The 21,114-nt window shown below is 38.6% G+C and overlaps 1 protein-coding gene across 1 annotated transcript in view; it reads left to right on the top strand.

The window, feature by feature from the left end:
- Nucleotides 1-21,114, top strand: part of lrig1 (leucine-rich repeats and immunoglobulin-like domains 1) — a 70,440-nt gene that overhangs the window by 11,726 nt on the left and 37,600 nt on the right. Inside the window, exons 2-3 of the mRNA XM_062046934.1 lie at nt 15,431-15,502; nt 17,751-17,825. Coding sequence (XP_061902918.1) covers nt 15,431-15,502; nt 17,751-17,825 — 147 coding nt within the window. The remainder of the gene's footprint in view (nt 1-15,430; nt 15,503-17,750; nt 17,826-21,114) is intronic.

Here is a 21,114-nt window from a genome sequence, read left to right as displayed (position 1 = left end):
GTCAGTGGAATAGACAGGCCTTTTGTGAAGACACTTAAGGGCCCGTTTCCCTCTCCCCTGAAGCCTACAAAGTAGGTCTGATCAATTAATCATCTGTAAACTTTCTACATGTGGTAAGCATTTGGAAATCAAGAGAAAATGTAAGAAAAGTGTGAGTAAGAGAGTAAGGCTCTGTGTGCAAGGGATGGAACTACCATGCAGTCTGAAATGTTAAATGCGCTTACAGTTTTGTTCTCCAAGAGTAATAAATTATTAATATTTGACATATACAGTTAGGGCTTAAATTTCAAATTGAGAAGTTATAGTCAGCTAGGCTGTCTGTACAGAACTAAAGCAATATACCTCTTACACGTCAAAGAGACTGTTTTTTTTGTAATAGATATTAATGTGAGAACTTGGTGCTGTGTGTACGATCGCCACAGGGACAATAAGTGTACATACTGTACAAGAATACAAAATGGATAGTTTAGGTGTTGTTCACATCTGGTGCGCCAAGGCTGGCGTCTTGAAGTCCGACCATAGGGTCGTGCTGTGCCTCTGGCTATTGGAGACCTTTTTGCCTAAAACTCTCTGTTTGGACAGCCTGGCCTGTGTGCCAAAGAAGCCGTGCTCGGAGCTGATGTGCACATGGCCCCAAGATGTGGCTCAACATCCTTCCTGGGAAAACTTAACTTGCACTCAGAATCTGGTGGAGCAACTCAAGCTATTGAGTCATAGTCAGAAACCAAAATGTTTCTTAAATAAAACAAAAACATTTTGTCTTCTTGTAGTTTACATAGAACAATAAACTCTAAGTGGGACTTTGTCAATATTCTACATATTACAGGATTTTGTCAGTTTGTATCGTTAATTGTCCCAAAAAGTGCCATAATTACAGGCCTCATATTTGAGCTTGTCTTATTTATCAGTGATTTAGCAAATCTTGCTTGTCAACTCATGCTTTTAACTTGTCGCAGTAGATAAGATAGTGTTTTTCGCTCTGCCGCTGCCCTTTCTTTCTTTGACTGTCGTGTAAAAAGGGCTTCTGGGAGCTGCTGCTAGTTTTGTGTACACTCTCACTGCAGTTGCCTGGCTATAAACTAGACTAATGACAGAAGGAATTGCATGTTTCTGTGTGTGTGTGTTTTCATGCATGCATGTGTCTGGCTGTCTGACAAAGGTTATTATTTGACTAGTTTTATGATGCTATGAAATCGACCACATTCAAGGGCTTTTGTCTCCCAGTGGGTCTGAAAGATGCTTGCCACTGACATCACTTAACACTGTGGGTGAGCAAACTTCACACAATATTTATCCATGATAGGCATAGAAAGAATAATGATGATCAGTCTCTGAATGTGCAAGTCTCTGCTCTTTTGCCTTCCCATCCCTTACACAGACTGTGCTGACTTAACAAGCATCATGTCATGCTATTACATCACCCATATACTCCCAGGTTTCCCTTAGTCCCTCAACGCCCATAGTACATCTTTTTTTCTAAAGCTTTTTAATTAGTTGTATATGTCAAATCAGCAGCAATAGTCTGTTGCAGTTGCGAGCTCCATTTATTTTCTTAAGACACTGCTTTTTCAAGCCGGCCTTTGTTTACTTTATCATTTTGCACTTCAGAAGATTTTCTGTCTTCTAAGCCAGATATCTTGACAGCAGTTGGGCTGACTTTAAAGTATACATATCCTATTAGGGGTTCCCCCAGATTGCCTAGATACCTGTGGGTGTGGGGGCGCGGCTAGGGTCACGGTCAATATGATGTCATCACATTATTTGCTATGATGCATGATCCAGACAACCCCGTGTGTATTGCTTATATCATCACATCATTCGGTTTTGGCGGCGCTGTTCCGTTGATCACAGTAGGTCTTTCTTCCACGGCCAACATTTTATGTGCATCATCAGTTATATATATATATATATATATATATATATATATATATATATATATATATATATATATATATATATATATATATATATATATATATATATATATATATATATATATATACATATATATATATATATATATATATATATATATATACATATACACATACACACACATATATATATATATATATATACCTATATATATATACATATATATATATATATATATATATATATATATATATATATATACCTATATATATATACATATATATATATATATATATATATATATATATATATATATATATATATATATATATATATATATGTGTATACATATATATATATATATATATATATATATATATATATATATATATATATATATATATATATATATATATATATATATATATATATATATATATATATATATATATATATATATATATATATATATATATATATATATTTAAACTGTAACTACCTGCTGGTGTTAATGTGTATGTTAGTGTGTTATGGTGTTAATTTTTCCAAAGGTCTGTGAACACACCGTGTCGGCGGAGAATGAGAACATTTTGTTGTGTGTCTAGGATTGAAACAAAGAGACGTGTGTGCATGGAGGAAATACTTGTTGGAATTGGGCCCGTTGTTAGCATATAATTGGTAATAAAAGCTAAAAAGAGCGTCAGACTTTGTGTGACTTCTTCTGGATGCTACAATACGTTATACAATACGTATTTTTCGGACTATAAGTCGCAGTTTTTTTCATAGTTTGGCCGGGGGTTTGATTTATACTCAGGAGCGACTTATGTGTGAAATTATTAACACATTACCGTAAAATATCAAATAATATTATTTAGCTCATTCACGTAAGAGACTAGACGTATAAGATTTCATCGGATTTAGCGATTAGGAGTGACAGATTGTTTGGTAAACGTATAGCATGTTCTATATGTTATAGTTATTTGAATGACTCTTACCATAATATGTTACGTTAACATACCAGACACGTTCTCAGTTGGTTATTTATGCGTCATATAACATACACTTATTCAGCCTGTTGTTCACTATTCTTTATTTATTTTAAATTGCCTTTCAAATGTCTATTCTTGGTGTTGCGCTTTATCAAATAAATTTCCCCCAAAAATGGCACTTATATGTTTTTTTCCTTCTTTATTATGCATTTTCGGCAGGTGCGATTTATACTCTGGTGCGACTTATACGGTACTTGATTTTGTTTTCGCGCACAAAAACCCCTCATTTTAAGGTGTGGTAGCTAATATGTTGCTGTGGTGCACCGCGACAATCAAATACATTAAGGGGAACCCTAATATTCTATAATTTAAACTTATTTTTTGCAGGTTTGAAAACCCATATTTGAAACCAATATTCATTTGCTGTAAACGTTAGTTAAACATGAATAGTATATGTCAGTAAACAGCTGGACAAGGCTTTAGATTGTTTTTATTTAATTTTTTTGGAGGTGTCAGACCATTAGCGAGATAATGTTTTATGGGGCGCCAATTTTGTGGTTAATTTAGCAACAAAAAACATCAGGGGATTTCATAAACACCTTTATTACATGTGTTTACTGCTGCGGGTTAAAGGAACATCACAATTTGAATGTCAAAATATGGGAAATCTCCTGGAAAAATTAGTAGAAATATGGGATTTAAAAAAAAAAAATACCAACACGGTGACGCAGTGGTTATTGCCTGTGCCTCACAGGGAGAAGGTGCCGGGTTCGATTTGATTGAGGTGGCGACTTGTCTAGGGTGTACCTGCTTTCTTCTCGAGTGCAGTTGGGATAGACTTCAGCTACCCCCACAAGGACAAGCTATAGAAAATGGATGGATGGATGGATGGAAAAAACAATTTTAATCATTATTTCATGGCCTGAACTCAAACAAAAGTTACCTATATCACGAAAGCTCACAATCTATTTAATTTTATACAATTTTATAGCAGTTAATGGATTTATTTCATTTTAAGGATGGATGGATTTCCTTGCGAAAAACCCTGAGATATTGCTAACATTTAAATAAAAAACAATTCTGGGCTCTTTCATGTAGCTCATAGGTGAAACAGTTTCAAGATGTCTGAGTTGCTGCCTGCTCTTCTTTATTTATATAATAAGTCTCCTATTTGTCAAGATATTTACACAAAGTTAGTTTTTTTCCCAGCTATATCTTTTCTGTCTTCTTCATGTCCATCCACCTAAGTCGCGTTACTATTTGATTGAATCACGGAACATGAAACTCGTGGAGCTGCTTTAATGAGCCCACGCTCCCAGTGTTACGGACAGAGGCTTGTCGAGCGACTCGATCGCTGCAGTAGCGAAACCAAGCCAGGAAAGTACAACAAGTACTGGTTTTCCCGGCAAAAATTTTAGGTCTTGACAGGTATGCAGGCAGAGGAGACATACACATTTGGCAAAATTTTTTGAAAAAAAGACTGGGCTCCAGAAAAAGGGAACTTTTTACGTGCAGGGTAAAAAGGTCTGGTACTTAAGCAGCGGTTATTACTATCTATCTACTCTACTTCTTTTTTTCAAATACTAAATACTGGTCATATGTGTATATATTGTATCTGCTGATATAGTTCTATTGTAGTTGTAAAAATGTATGTCAAGATACCAAATATCGGCTCCAATATTTGGTTGTAGGCCTGGGCGATATGGCTTTGAAATAAAATTAATTTTTTTTCCTACTTTTTGAGGAAATTAATGAATACAATGACAGGTGATTCAAAAACAAGTTTCGCTTTTACATGATCAAAAAGTAAGTTTTTAAGGAGACAAATAATGCCACAACTTAGTGGATGCTTTTAGCTCAACTAAATATTTTATATAGTTGTTCTTTTTCGAATAGATACAAATTGCACTGTATTTTGTTTTTGGAAAATTATTCTATACAAAGCGCTTCCTTCCAAATCTTCTGTATTGAATACAATACTTATGTAAACAGAAATGATGCATTGCACATTGTATAAAAATAAATAACTCCAACAACAAGTAAGTTAGTAAGTAGATAAACACAGGCTTTTATATATACTTTGTATTACGGATGTAATCAATCAATCAATCACTTACTGTCATTATTACCATTTTAAATATAAATGATCGATAAACCGTAATTGATAACTGCACTTTGATAAACTCGTAGATAGGCCTGGGCAATATGGCCTAAAAATTAAACACCCCATTTTTTAACAAAAAAATTGATTCACAATTTGTCCCGTTTCTTCCCTACTTTTTAAAGAAACAATTGAATACAAATGACATGATAAAATTCAAAACAAGTTTTTATTTTATTTAATCAAAAACTAGTAGTTTGAAATGACACTACAGTCGTATAATTTTGTTCTTTTTAGACCAAAAATAAATTGTACTTTTTATGGACTCATTTTCAAATAATTAAATTAAGAGAGTCCCTTGGGAAACAATACCTCTGCTTGAATGGATTCGTCGTCGGCATCCTTCCGTCTCAGGAGACGATGGGGTAGATCCAAAAAGGGGGGGAGGGGGTCTCACTGGGATGGTCCCTCCCACGGACGGAGATGGCCCCTGGCACCTGTTTCCTACGCCAATCGGATGGGCTTAGAACCGGTATCTGCTGGAGTGACCTCTCCAATGGACCTCTCCAGTGGATCTACATGGCCTGGGCATGGAACTATGGAGGGCAAGCTGTTATCCAGGCAGCAAGCCCCCCCTCTCCGCATGGCTGGTGGATCCAAGGGAGCGACGAGTGTCGATACAACTTGGCACCAGCGACGCCGCAGGAGTCGCTGGAATGACGCTATAACATCAAACCGCCTTCAGGACTCCGGCTCCTAATTTTCTGTCGGGGTTTACTCCCTTAGCCTTACCCTCAAGTGGGTTGACCGCAAGGCAACGGGGGTTTTGAGATTGGAGATTTCCTTCTCCTAGATGGGCTGCCTTACCAGGTTTACGAGCCCCATCTGCCCGAATGCGGCAGGTAGCACGGGGTTACATCTTACCCGTGGCTCGACCTAACTATATTGAATGGATACTCTGTTAATAAAAACGTAGCATTGCACATTGCATGCAAATAAACAATCTCCAACATTGAGATCAATAAAGTGCAAACTTCAAACTCTGTCTAGAATATGATACTTCTGTAAATAAAAAAGTAGTGTTATTCATTGTATCCAAATAAATAATGAAGTACAACATTGAGAAGACTATAGTTTGTTTCAGTAAGTGAATAAAGTAAACACAACCTTTTTTATTCACACATCTTGGCGGTGTGCAGAGTGGTGCTTTAGTGATCGATCTACGCATTGTGCTTCTTTCTCATCATACATGACATCATCATACATCCTTGTGTAAATTATTTCTCCATAGTAAAGTGATTTTTAGCCCGTTTGTTTGTTTGTTGTTGCGTCTTGTTCGCCTCGTAAAGAGTTGTATTTCCCGCACTCGGCAGGAGGCTTTGGTTTCAGATGCTGGAACAAGTTTGTCTAAAATAAACTTTGTTCACTTGTTCTACGCCTGTTGCCGCTCTCGTTAGTGTTAGCATTAGCCAGGTTTTACTATGTGTACCAACAAGGAAGTAAGGGAATGGCGCAAGCTACGGAAGCTCCTGAGGGGCAAAAAGAATGCAAGAGGAGGATTTTTTTTTTTTTCAACAAAAAACTTGAATATATCGATAATATCTATATATCGCCCAGGCCTACTTGTATAATGACTGCCGCCAGTTCGCGAGCTTTAATTCTAACATGAAAACAAGAGACATTAATGTCTTTCCCCATTAAATAACAACATACCCCAATATCAACTTACATAAACACATTGCTGTCTAAGGAACTATAAGCTATTCAATTGCGCACATTGAACCTACAAGCTGTGATCTCTTAGAACAGAGCTGTCATTCTATGCTCAAAGTAATATAAATAAATAAATGATAAATGGGTTATACTTGTATAGCGCTTTTCTACCTTCAAGGTACTCAAAGCGCTTTGACAGTATTTCCACATTCACCCATTCACACACACATTCACACACTGATGGCGGGTGTGTATATGAGACTTAAGTGTTTTTACATCGCGTTTAAGGGCTGGTGAACAGAGAAGGACGCCACAATACCCGCCAGAAATAATAAATAGTAACAATAACATTTATTTGTGACAAACATTTCATTTAAATACATCTTAAAGGGCTACTGTACAAACCAACATTTAAAACAATACAAGTTCAGCCATTTAGATAGATAAAATACTAAAACGCACACTTCAGTGAAGCATAAGAAACACAACACATGCACAATAGCACGTTTTTTAACAGTTTATCTATTGATTTTAATTATTTAAAAAAAATAAGTTGGTCTAAAAATTTTAATGTGTGTATAAGTACTTTTTGGGCACATTCAAGCTCAACAATGCTGCGATGATAATGATAACCGTTATAGTTTTGGTCACGATAACGTTTTTTGTTGGTTTTTTTGCATGCTGACAATATCGTTTATCGTCAATTTGTGGGACAATATCAGGGTTTTTTTGCGTGGCGGCTGCCTCCAGCTAATTTTGTGCCGCCCCCAACCAGAGCGCTTAGGCCACGGGTGTCAAACTCAAGGCCCGGTGGCCAGATCTGGCCTGCGACATCATTTTATCTGGCCCGCAAACACCTGGAAATGATGTGTCAATAAAGTACTTAATATTTTCTCACTAAGTGTAATGGATTTTTTTCATTTTGACAGAAAAAAAATATGTACAGCTTGAAATTGCATGCCTTATAAACTTTAATAGTATCCATTATTACAACAAATATTACAGTATATTATTATACTTTCCAAACATGTTTTGTCTAAATAAAAATAAATACTTAAATATTTGCTTGACTTATAATTTTACAGCAAACTACCCATCGCATTAATAAAAATGACAATTTTTTTCTTTACAGCATATTACCGTAAATTGAAAAAAACTTTTAAAAAATTCAGTAAAAAATGTGGTGTATGGTCAGGATTGTACCAACTGTGCCTCAATTTGAGTCAGGAAAAACCCTGAATATTTTGTACAGGAAAATGTATTATCAGCCCAGGCCGAACTAAAATCTAAATAATCGAGCAATCTATACATCATTCAGGAAAAAAATGATTTGGTACTGTTTTGCAATGTTTTTAAATCGACATCCTTCCCCAGCCACAAATATGGAACGCGCATAGCATTCTAAATTCTCACACCCAGTCAGAAATCACGTCTTAGCATCCGATCTTAGCACTGCAAATTCCTTTCAGACACTGGCGGGGCCACTGTCTGGAACGCATTAACCACACTTTTGGTGCAGGATTTCCCCTTACTTCCACTCCTCATGGGAGGAGGGAAAGAGAGAGGTAAACTACTTGTTATCTTCTCATACAGTAGGTGTTAAATTGCTGCAAACCTTATCTGATAGGCAAGAAAATAAAACAGGCCGGCGAGAAATACATCCAGTGAGTTTATGCCACAGTTGACTGAGAAAAGGGTGGATTGCCTGCACGAACATAAACAAAGGACCGGTTTTGTTTGTTTTCCGTGGCCTTTAGCACCAGTACAGCAGGTTTTCCGCTCAAATGTGACTTTATTTAGTCATTCATATAAAAGTACTTGCTGAATTGTTGAAATTTGGACAGCAGCCTCTTGAAAGTATTCTGAGATGAGAGAGGTCTTGTGCACGCAGGGGGTTATGAATATACATATCCCTAAGGCAGAAGCAGCCGATAGGTGCACTTTCTTTTTCCTCTTCTCACTTAACGAGGTAATTGCCTCCTGTTGTAAGGGACATCATTTAGTGATCTAGACCACAATGGGAGGTGTTCAATTAAACAATCATAACACACATGCACACCTCCCTGTCAAGCCTGTGCCTGGAGGGCAGGCACATGCTCTGCTATTATCTTGTCACCCTTTCAAACAAGGAGAAAGACTCTGGAAGGAAATGGTCATTATCTGTAATCAAGCCCAGAAGACAAGAAAGGGAAATCTGTCAAGTGAGACAAGGCTTGGTTTGCAATGAATGGTAATAAAAAGTTTATTGCGGAGTATAGTAACAGTGTTTTGTTGTAGCAATGAGTTAGATTACAGGACTATCTCGTTCCAGTTTTTATGTAAGAAATCTAAGGCCCCTTCTACACTAAGCCGGTAAGGTTGATCAGGGTAAATCCCACCTAATCTTATCCATGTCCACACACAACAATACCACCGTTTAAGACCCCCTCACCCCTCCGTCCGCCGGCGCAACGCGACCTAGTACGCATGCGCAAAAAAAATTTGCACGTCATAGTCACCTCTGACCTGGAAGTGTATACTTACTGTGTTTCAATGTAGACTATTGCCACATTCATTTTAACAGTAAACCTTGCTTGCCTCACCATCAGCAGCTGTTAAGACTATTGTAGTGAATCACACCTGAGCCATCATACATGAATCATATCTTTAATGGACGTGTGAAAATAAAATCATTGATAAGGAACATTTTACAACAACCAACAACAGGACACTGTGCCTGTAGGCTGAAATTGGCGGTCGTACTTGACGGCCGCAACCACTTCATAGCTTCACAATAGTTATGGAGTGCAAAACTAGACGTTGAGTAATCGCTTGACATACATCGCGGACAATAACTGACAGTCTGCTTTGCCAGTCCAAATGCATTAGCTATTTTTCGTAATCTTCTCTTGTCCACGGGAGCCCGCATTTTCTTTGTCTCTCCTTTGACTAATGGACGAAGATTTTCACTAAGTAGAATCACAGCTGACCTGGACATTCGAAAGTTCTCTTGCCGTTCCTCTGGCACAACACACTCGGTGACAAACATATCCCACCAGGCTGCCGTTCTTCCAGGGCTTATCCATAAACCGTCGCTCAACATTGCTATGTTTCCGTCTGAGATGTGTTGTATCCGAAATAACAGCAATCGCCCGTTTCCTTCTCTTAAGGTATTGATGTGTGATTTCCAAAAGTGCCTGTACATGTACAAGAAGGAAAAACACGGGCATGTCTGGATGACTCGCCTCCATCTTTCTGATGGTTGTCGCCAAGTTACCAAACGAGTTGTTATGAAGCTGGCTGTTTCTTTCTGGCGTCTCTTCTTCTCCGAACTCAGTTTGTAAACGATCAATGAGTCCATACAAAGCTAAGAGCCGGAGATTCAAGAAATACACTGCGCACTTACCCGTGTAAAAAATTCTCAGAGTTTTAATTTTAATCGCATTATTAGTTCCCACAAGCATACATATCTCACTCACGCTACAGTACACGCATCAATAGGGACTGGAGGTCGGCTGTAATGGCTGACCTCCTAATTTTAACTACACAGTAGACACTCTGGGGGCCTTGTACACATGCATGTGGGGGGGTTGGGGTTCGGCGCACCCCTCATTGCCTCGTCGGCCGGCGCGGATTCCGGGGACTGCGTTCTGGTGGCCTGCCAGGCTTTTATTAATTTATTATTATTATTATTATTATTATTTTTATGTGTATATGTATGTGTGTATGTATGTGTATGTATATGTATGTATATATATATATATATATATGTGTGTATGTGTGTATGTATGTATATGTATGTGTATATGTATGTAAATATATATATATATATATATATATATATATATATATATATATATATATATATATATATATATATATATATATATATATATGTATATATATATATTTATTTTTTTATTTTTTATTTTATTTTAAAAAAAAAATGTTTTATTATTTACTTACTTTATTTTATTTAATTATTTGTATTTGTTATTTTTAATTTAATTTGTATTTCATTTTATTATTATTATTATTTTTTTTAAAATTATTGTTATTTTTGTTTAATCTTATTATTTATTTGTGTGTGGCGTCGCGCGGGTCTCGCTTCCTGTTGGGTGGGGTCCGTGCCCGTGTGGCCCGACCTTGCGCTGTGGGGTCTCTGTTGGCGACTTGATGTGGTGGCGGCGCGGCGCCCGTGTCTGGTCTGGATACTGTGTCTCGGTTGTTTGGGCGGTGGTGTGTTTGGGTTGGGGTGGTGGGGTCTTTTGGTGGGGGGGGGGGGGGGGGGTGTTGGTGTCTCTTGTTTGCGTGTTGGCGTTTGGGCGGGCTGGCGCTGGCTGGTATCTGTGATCCTGTTGGCGTGTGGTTGCCGGTCGCGTTTTTTTTTTTGATCGCTTTGATTTGATTGGGTGGTGCTGGCTGTCTGGGGGTGTTGTGGCTGCTGTTTCTGCTGCCGTTTGTTTGTGGTGTGGGCGCCCGTGGCTGCTGGGTCTGGTGCAAGGGGGTGGCTGATGTTGTGACTGGTGGCAGCGCGCGCGCATGGTGGTTGTCGGGGCTGACAAACTGTGTATATGTATGTGTATGTGTGTGTGTGTATGTATGTATGTATGTATGTATGTATGTATGTATGTATATATATGTGTATGTGTATGCATGTGTATGTGTGTGTATGTGTACATGTGTATGTTTATGTGTATGTATATATATATATGTATGTATATTTCTGGGGGTACGTTCTGGGCCTGCCTGTCGGGTGGGGGTCGGCGCCTCAGGCTACTGCATCCGGACTGCGTGTCTGGAGCTCCTGGGTCCCGCCGTCCATCCCTTCCGGGTGCCCGTCTTGGTTGGGGCCTGCTGGGTCTGGTCCCTGCGTCTACTGTGGTGGCTTGGTGCTGCAGGGTATTCCGAGGTGCTGCGAGTCGGCCAGTTGTTGGGGTAGCGACCTTGTGTCAGCATGTCTGTGAACTTCTTTTAATTCTTTTTTATTTTTTTTTTATTTTTTATAAATAGATTTAATTATTTATTTATTTTTTTCCTTTATTTTTTTATTTTTTATTTTTTAATATATTTTATTAATATTATTATTATTATTATTATTATTATTATGTATGTATTTATTTTATTTATTTATTCCCCTACCTCAGGGGGGGACTCGGCGGGGCGGTTGCTTGTTGTTCCATCTCCATCGTTGGGGTCCCTGCGGGTGGGGTGGGTGGTTCCTGTGGCCCCGTGCTGGGTGGTCCTGTGGCGGCTGGCTTGGGTGGGGTGTCCGTGGGCTGGCCTCGCCGCGCTCTCCGGGGGTGGGGGGGGGGGGGGGGGGGGGGGCTCGTGGGGGCCCTGTTGCCGGTGGGGCGGGGGCGGTCTTCCCGTCCGGTTGCGGGGGGTCTCCGGGCCCCTCGGGCGGGGCGTCCCGACTTTCTGTCCGTGTGGGGTGTGGTCTCTCGCTGGCTTGGGGTCTGGCTGCCCCCTGTTTTTCTCGTGCCTTGTCCTCTGCCGGGTGCGTCTGTCTGCGGCCTGCTGCTGGCCCTTGTGGGCGGCACGGTGGGCCAGGCTCTGGGGTTCCTGTCGCTGTCCGGCCTGGCTGCGTGGGGGCAGTGGCCCCTGGTTCCCTGGGCACCACACCTACTGTTTGTGGGATGGGTTCTCGGGGAGGCTGGGGCCGTACTCTGGCTCCCGCACACACTGGGAGTCAAATGTATTGTACATGCAAATTCACATATACTCACACACATACATACAGACATACATAGGTACCTACGCTCCCACATACATATACAAATAAATACAGTACATATTTACACACTCAAAGTTCGTACATCCACACGCACATTCATTATACAAACATACTGTATACACATACTGTACATATACATTCACTGTAAAAACATACATATACACATACTGTACATATACACTCACTGTACAAACACACACATACACATCCTACACATACATTCACTGTACAAACACACACATACATATACTGTACATATACATTCACTGTACAAACACACATATACACATACTGTACATATACATTCACTGTTCAAACACACATACTGTATACACATACTGTACATATACATTCGCTGTACACACATATACACATACTGTACATATACATTCACTGTACAAGCACACATACACATACTGTACATATACAAGTACATATGCACACATACACTCATGCACATAATCACGTTTCATCAAACATATATTAACGTTGTTGCCCTAGGGTAAACTGGGTATAACACATGGCACACTGACAAAGCTTAACCTATTGTTACTATAACAATCTACAAGGTTAATGAGAGGTTGCTTCTCTTTCTTCCCCTCCATTTTTCTGCATTCTTTCGTATCTCAAGTTATCATTACGTATATGTATTGTTGCATTTGAACAATTTTATTGTTGATAATAAAGGTAAAGTACTGGTATTGTTTATTATCAATAGCACTATTTCTATTGGTATTCATATTGCTCCATTTTTAGTGTAATAATGCTCATTGTCATGTCTGTATTTTTTTTAAAATTTTCGCTAACTGCTTATTTGCTATTACTTTTACCATCATATTTGTACATGTCGTATTTGCTGATGTTGCTCTGTTGTTGTTGTTGTTGTTGTTGTTGTGTTTGCTGTTGTTGTTTTTGTCTCTCTGTCTAATCCCCCTCTTGTCCCCACAATTCCCCCCTCTGTCTTCCTTTTTCTCTCTTTCTATCCCCTCCTGCTCCGGCCCGGCTGCACCAAATGATAATATAAATACATTTAATAAAGTCAAAATACAAGTAAGGCAACAAGAGAAGTATCCTACACTTCTCTTTTGTAAAGTAAATCTGAACAGCCGATATGGGCATCTACATCTGCTATATGATTTGCCTGAGAAGCTGGGCAGGACATTATAAAAAAAATAAATACAAATAAAATAAAATAAAAAAATAAAAAATTCTCCGAGGAGGTTTACCTTAAACAATGGTTTAGTGTGGCTGACACGTTGTTTAGGCTAAATAATTATTCCTTTAAGGGGTTAGTGTAGTGTAGACATAGCTTAAGACATGAAATTGTACTGGAAAGCCGAATGTTTTCCAATCTGCTTTTCAGCATGGGACAGGATGAGGAATGTGGTGCATCAGGTAAAAGTGTCCCCGAACAAGAAGTCATCTCTCAGCAAGCCTGCGAAACATTCCTGGTTTGTCTCTCACGTCTGGTCAGGGAGGTCGAAGGGGGAGGCTGGGAGCTGTGGGCTCTCTTTGTCTCAGCCAGCCTAACCCACCAGCAAACACAAACACTGCTCTCACTGCAGCCGCCCTTCTGCCAACAGGCTGTGCGCCAGGGAAGCGGGAGGTGTGTGTTGGATACTGTAAAACCAACTTGATTATGCGTGAAACAAATTCCACGAATATGGTGTGGGAAGTTGAGTAATATGCAGATGCGTGCGCGCGTGTGTTTTGATTGAGACTTTTATTAGTAGATTGCACAGTACAGTACATATTCCGTACAATTGACCACTAAATGGTAACACCCGAATAAGTTTTTCAACGTGTTTAAGTCGGGGTCCACGTTAATCAATTCATGGTAATTCATGTGTGTCTCAATGTCCGCACACAACCCCTACTCCCCATCTCACATTGTCTGAGGTAACTCTCTTACTGGACAAATCACTTTCTAACAAGCCTTTGTGGAAGTCGAGTGCCAGCTATTAAATCTAATGTTTGACTAAAGTGAAAATTGATAAATGGCCTGTGGGTTTTGTTTGTCAAGTGTAACAGGTGTGAGTGTCACTGTATCAATAGTATTGATCTTGACCATTTTGGTGGATTCAACAGGATGACATAATGCTGTGTTTTCCATATAGGTTTGCCTTCATAGCACATATTGGGCAAATTGTTGCTAAAGAGGATTTTTATTTGAAATTCTGCAAAGATGCATATGAAATAGGGCGGCTTGATTAATCAAATGGAGATTTTAATTAGTGCGGTAAATAATTGCAAAAGGGCTGAGTTTGAGCGCATTTATTTAACAGTGGAATTAACTGAACAGAGTGACCTCTCCTTTCAGTCATTCACAGTCTTTGTCTCGAGCGGGGCACGCTCACAATACAAAGAACCTTGCAACTCTCCAATGAGAAGTGTCGGAAAGTAACACAAATTAGGAGGAAAAAAATATGATTACAAAGCCAAGTGTCTCGTGGGAATATTTCAACTATAAATCGGATAGGCAATATGAGCCCATCAACACGGACGAACGAGCCAAAATGTCGTCGTGATCACGTGTTGGAAACAAACAAAAAGACAACTTCTGACCTAATTTTTCCAACTGGAAAAAAAACGCACTTTAAGATTTTCAATATTTATTTAAATTTGCTCAAAGAAATTAATCAATTTTATATTTTGTTTGTTTATTTATTTAGGATAAAAAAGTGATTTACCTTCCAATTACACAATAGTAAACAATTCTACAGTACTGAGAAATAAAAGTGTATATCATTTTAAATGGTTGTTTGCATTACTATTATATATTATATTATATTATAAACACTGTATAGTTTGTATCGATTATTTCTTCAGTTTAAGAGTATTAGGTAGACAAAAGCTCTGAGTCTGTGTATAAAGCCAAATATTTTTTAAAGTAAATTATTGGATATTGTTCTAATGTGTGGCGCCTAGAGCGCCTTAAAATTGACTGGTATCGTTGCATCGCTCAATTGCTCCAAATGCAATTGCGGTCATAATTGAAAATGCATTGACATCATCTTCAATTTTATTCCCCCACAGAAATCTTGGCCACAACAAGCTTACTGCCATCGATGTGAAAGTGTTTGCCGACCTGCCCAATTTACGAGAGCTGTGAGTATTCATCACACATTTTGATGCGTAAAAATGTTTCACCAGAACAGCAAACATGTTGTACATATCAGAGTACTGGTTAGGTGTTTGACAAAATTATGTATTGTATCATTAGTTCTCATTGTACTGTGCCGCTACATTGCTTTCTGACATTGCAACTATGTGCAATTGTGTACTTTTTAAGAGTTTGACCTTTTAATGTGATGTGAACCTTAGTGTTCTTCTGTGTCAACACTACTACAACCAATGAAAAGATGTTTTATCGCCTGTGTTTTCAACATTTGGCTGCGCTGCTACTTATTTTGGATAAAGACTAACTACACCAAGTATGGAGCAGACTGTTGTGACTTAGGGGACAAGGCTGCTAAAGCCATGAATGAATTTTCAGCACACAAATGCTGAAGACACAAGCATGTGGCATAGGTTATGAAACCATAACAGAGCCACCAAATGAACAGTTTGAAATACATACTCTATGTTTATGTACAATTTCCTTAAAAAAGGTTCTTCTTAAAGGGGAACTGCACTTTTTGGGGGAATTTTGCCTATCATTCACAATTATTATGAAAGACCTGACGGCGGGAGTATTTTGTTTTTAATGCATTCTACGTTGTAAATAAACGTAAATAAAAGTCTACTTACAGTGGAGCTAATGGGAAGTCCTCTATTCCGCCCATAAAACCCAATAAATAACCATCCAAAAAGCGCCAACAATACCCCATTTACATTTTGTGACCTGAATATCAACCAAGTGTTATAGATATCGTTATAATAAACGCTAACGCAGACAAACTATTTATAGTGGCGCAGTGATCACAAGCTTGCGTGCCAATGTTGACATGATCATCTGATCAGCTGCTTCCTCGGTTCCTTGCTCGTCAAACATTATGCGAGATAATAAATTATGCCTCTCACCTTGATAATGGAAGAATGAGGACGTATGCCGACATGTTGATACACTTTGAAAGACAATTTAGACCTGGGAATGGCAAGAACGACTCAAAAAGATGCTTGATTCCACCATCCTTTTCTTTGCGAGGATTGTGAGTCATTCTTCATCTAAATGGAATATAGGAACATCCTAGCAGTCGGCATCCTAATGACAGCATGCCTTGTACAGTAAGTTATATTTTTGTTGGTTCTCATAAAGTATGCAGTGAGCAGTAATCAAGTGATCATAAATTGTAGAAACTGACTACGCGGTTAAATGTAGTTTTGAGCAAATCCTTCTGTATAATGGCCTCGCACCGAGGAGGGGCTCTTAGCCGGTTTTTGTGCTTCATGTCCAAGTTCATTGTCACAAAACACAAAAGTTAAGCAGGCAGTTATTAATTCTTCAAACTAGGCTGGAGATTAGTGTAGTGACCTGCGCTGCTAAGTACAACCAATAACAAAGCATTTTAGCTTATGGGATCACATCTTAGCTGGAACCACAACAGAAATAAACATGGCGGACTCATACAAAGATATTAAAAAAACTTTACATTGTATGGACAATTGAACGTATAGGTTGATATCACAATAGAAACATACTTCACAATTGTTGGCAAATCTCAATGGCTCGATTGAACATGTCAAAATAGTTTTATAAGAAATATCCACAATTCTATGGTTTTAATTCACATTTTCTGCACTTATGGAGACCTCAAATACACAAAGACAGAAATGAAAAGTGGATTTTGCATAACACGGATAGTGTGGTTGTGTAATGATAAACATATTTGTGCCTAAATAAACGTATTACCGTGAGATGAAGAGGCTTGCTTGTGTTGCATAGCAAAGGTTCATGGCCAATAATGTCCACTGGCAACGTTTGTGGTTGCCACTTCCTAGCAGCTTCCTCATATGTGTTACCTTGAACTAAGTCCAATTGAGAATAAGTGGTGGTTTTCTATATTAAGCTTTCCTTCCACCACGTGATACTGTGGCCAACGCTGGCCTTGTAAATATTTTATATGGTGAGAAGAGGACTTGGCTCCGTTTCACTCAGCGCCACAACACACATACACACAAGTATTTTGTCAGGCCAACTAACCAGTCACACGCTCCTCTATATCTTTGTCACTGCTGTTTTTTTTGTTTTTTTTCAAGCCTGACTTGCAGCGTTTAAAATATTTTACTGACATCAGAAAAAAACCTGCACCTATTTATGGTAAACCTTTTCTTGCCCATTGACCACATACAGTTTGGTTCTCCTTCGGGTTCGGGTATTCTTACTAACCAACAACTGTGCATTTGTCACTTTCAGGCGGTTGGACCACAATGAGCTGACCTCCATACCAGATTTAGGACAAGCAGCCTCTAAGATTGTATCACTCTACCTGTGAGTATGGCCCCACTTAAAACCTTCCAGAATTATCTGCCTCTCTGTTACTGTATTCTTAGGTCACTTGCCTCTTTGAAATGCTCTTGAAATAGTCTCATGACGTCTGTCAAGGATGCAAATCCTTTAACATGTCAGTTTTAAAACGGCATCAATATCTAAAACTATCAGTGAATAGATTTCCACTTCAATTCATTGTAACCATACAAGTAATTCTATTAACCAGTCTGCTGTGTGAGCAGACGTCTTGCTTGGGGCTACTGTTCGCATAAAGTTCCAACTTGGTTGCTCCAAGTCGTGAAATTGTGCCTGTGGGGACTGCCTGCATTGGCATCTCACTGGAGATTTACTGCCTTATTTGGGAGGGGCAAGTATGTGCTTGTCCTTGTCAAAAATATAAGCCCGGCAGTCAATCAGCAACCAAAAATTATGACTGTAAATAGATATATCTTGTATGTTTTTATACATCTTAAACGCCAGTGAATTAAAGTTGTAATTTATAGACTATGTTTCTGCTGTTTCCGTGAATCGACTGGATGGACTGTAAACGCTGCCTTTTTAACTGGACGGATCCCAGCAAATCTGTTACAAAGTCAATTTAATTTCAAGGTTCCTTATCAACCATAATGAATGTCAAGAATATAAGATTTTCATATAGATATTTCATCCTGGAAGGTTGTCTGAGGTAACAGCAAAAAAATTTTTAGGCAGTCATTGTATGTTTTAGTATATCTGATGTGGAGTGTGCTTTCTATCCAGCTCTCGTTTTCTTTCCACCTTGTATGGCTGTAGAACATTCTTACACAGCACTCATCCTGAAACAAGTCCAAACCCTCTGACCAGTCTTGGGCTAACCATGACCTGCACTGTCAGTTTTCTTCACACCTTGCTTGCATGCGGGCTGCTTGGTCAACATCCTGCAGCTGGTCGATTTTGTAGCAGCGGTCATCGTTATATGATTTCAGTGCCAAACAGTGGAGGAGTCATAGCATCGTGTTTCCCTCTGTGTCATCTGCTTACTTCTCAGAACCAATCCTGACGCATTTATGCTGTCAGTGACGTTCTGCTTTACAGGGAAATTGAGGTTTCATGTAGCCTTTCACCCTTGGTTCTTTCTTTGCATCTGTGTAGTGTCCATCAGTGATATTGAACAGTTACTTTATGTACTATGCTTTTGATACAAAACAGAAAATCTTTATTTACGCCAGGCATTGAGTAACGCCCGTCCAAATGATCAGAGGGGTCTTTTTTTGGCCTGACTTGAAGCCTGTTGCCAGGGCAAGGCCTATGGTTCAGAGGGGAGTAGAAGCTAGAGGGAGGGTTGAATATTTACAAAGCCACACAGCTGAAGTGAAGGCCCACTGAAGCACTTACAGCTGCAGCTGTCCGTCACATGGCTTTACAGTAAAATGGGTAACAGTAAGCAGGGGAGGAAGGATAAGGAGGAAGGGACGGGGGATGTGTCAGATCAGGGTGACATCGCTATGTGGTGAAAGAGCAATATGTAGGAGGATAGATGACAAACATGAAGAGGAAGTTGGATGAGTTCTCAGGGCTTATTCTTAAAATTAAACAATAAGGGAGTAAGTACACCATAATCATGGTTGGGTAGGTACTGTACCTACTGTTCATTTTTGGCACAGCAAGGTAACCGCATACAAAACATTAAACTGCATTAGCTTATGTGTAAACAGTAAACATGTAACTATGGGCCGTTACACTTCCTGCCTTCATGTGTACTGTGTGAGAACTCTGTACGCCTCTATATCGTACCGAAGAATCCGATTAGGAAAATGTAGTGTTTCACCCTCATTAATCGTGGAATTTCGTTTCCTCTAGAGCTATGTGATATAACTAAAGCTGGTAAAATAATCAATTTGATTGATTATAGATCGATATTTTGTAATTTTTAGAAAAATATCGATTCACAAGGCATCGTATCGATTAAGGACGGCAGCCGTATTCGGGAGGTACTTTTGTAAACATCTTCATCTCCCACAGAGAGCACTGTCAAGTGTACCAGAAAAAACAAACGCACACTTTCCGCCTTCACAAAAAAATTGCTGTGTGGTACAATTTGAAACCAAAAGTAAGAGTCGCAGAAGAATAGCTCACATATTTATTTTTATAATTTTGCACTTGAAAAAACAATACCTTAATGCAATTTGCCGTGATGGACTGTATATATATATCTGCCACCTAATCAATATAATTACACTTTCAGTTGCAATTTATTTCCTATTTCAAAATTTCACTTTTAAGACTTTGGAGGAAGTTGAAGCTGTAGAAAGGTACATTTGTATTTTGTAACATATTTGAGACATTGTCAATATTTACGTGTACTTCAAATCGTGATAGTCAATAGAGAACCTTAGTAATTGAAATCGAACTGATTTGGTAAATTGGCCTTAGTTAGATAGATACCACAGTACAACATAAAAATGTCTTTTGTACAATATAATTATCTTTTGGCTATATCGTAATTTTAACGTCTTGGCTCCGATTAATATAACTGCAGCAACATTGCTACATTTTTACGGAAAGAGCAGGCGGGAGTATGGATGTCAACAATGTAGCAGTGTTCTACTAGCAGAGACAGAATGCACAATGGAAGCTAAACCAACAAAACCCGAAGAGGAAGTGTTGCCAAAAAAAGGAAAGAAGAACTCCTTTGTTTTGGCTTCGGTTTGAATTGATTACGAGGTTTTTTTTACTAGTGACCAGTTTTGGGTTGGTTACTGAAAACCAGTAACTAGTTACAATTACTAGTTACTTTATTTCAAAAGTAACTCAGTTACTAACTCAGTTACTTACACCAAAAAGTAATGCGTTACTGTGAAAAGTAACTTTTTAGTTACTTCTTTTTTTCCCCCTTTTTTTAAGGCTCCCATTAATGCCCTTTTAGCCTTCATTTCAGTACTGTTATTGCACTGGAGAATAATACAATCTGTTGATCAACTTGACATGCATTTGCATCACTGAACTCAGAAAGCAATGTGGTCTACATACAACACACAAAGACAAAGATATGTTTCAAAGGGCCAATTTATTTCAGGCCAGAAAAAATTGACAAAACTATTTTAAATAGCTGCAACATAATGGCACTTTAACTTTAACTCTAAGTAGATAGGATCTTTGATCCAAGACACAACTTACATTTAACTAAAATGTTATTTTCTTTGTGCTCGACAAAAGAAAAGTATTGAGAATGTCTCCATGTTAAAAAACTTGACTTCTGGCTTCGCCATGATGTCTTGTTAGTTGTTATGAGAGTAGCGTATGTGTGTGT

Source organism: Entelurus aequoreus, linkage group LG01, assembly GCF_033978785.1.
Source record: "Entelurus aequoreus isolate RoL-2023_Sb linkage group LG01, RoL_Eaeq_v1.1, whole genome shotgun sequence".
Lineage (NCBI taxonomy): Eukaryota > Metazoa > Chordata > Actinopteri > Syngnathiformes > Syngnathidae > Entelurus > Entelurus aequoreus.
Note: the sequence above shows the minus strand (reverse complement) of the source record. Positions and strands in the feature narration are given on the sequence as shown.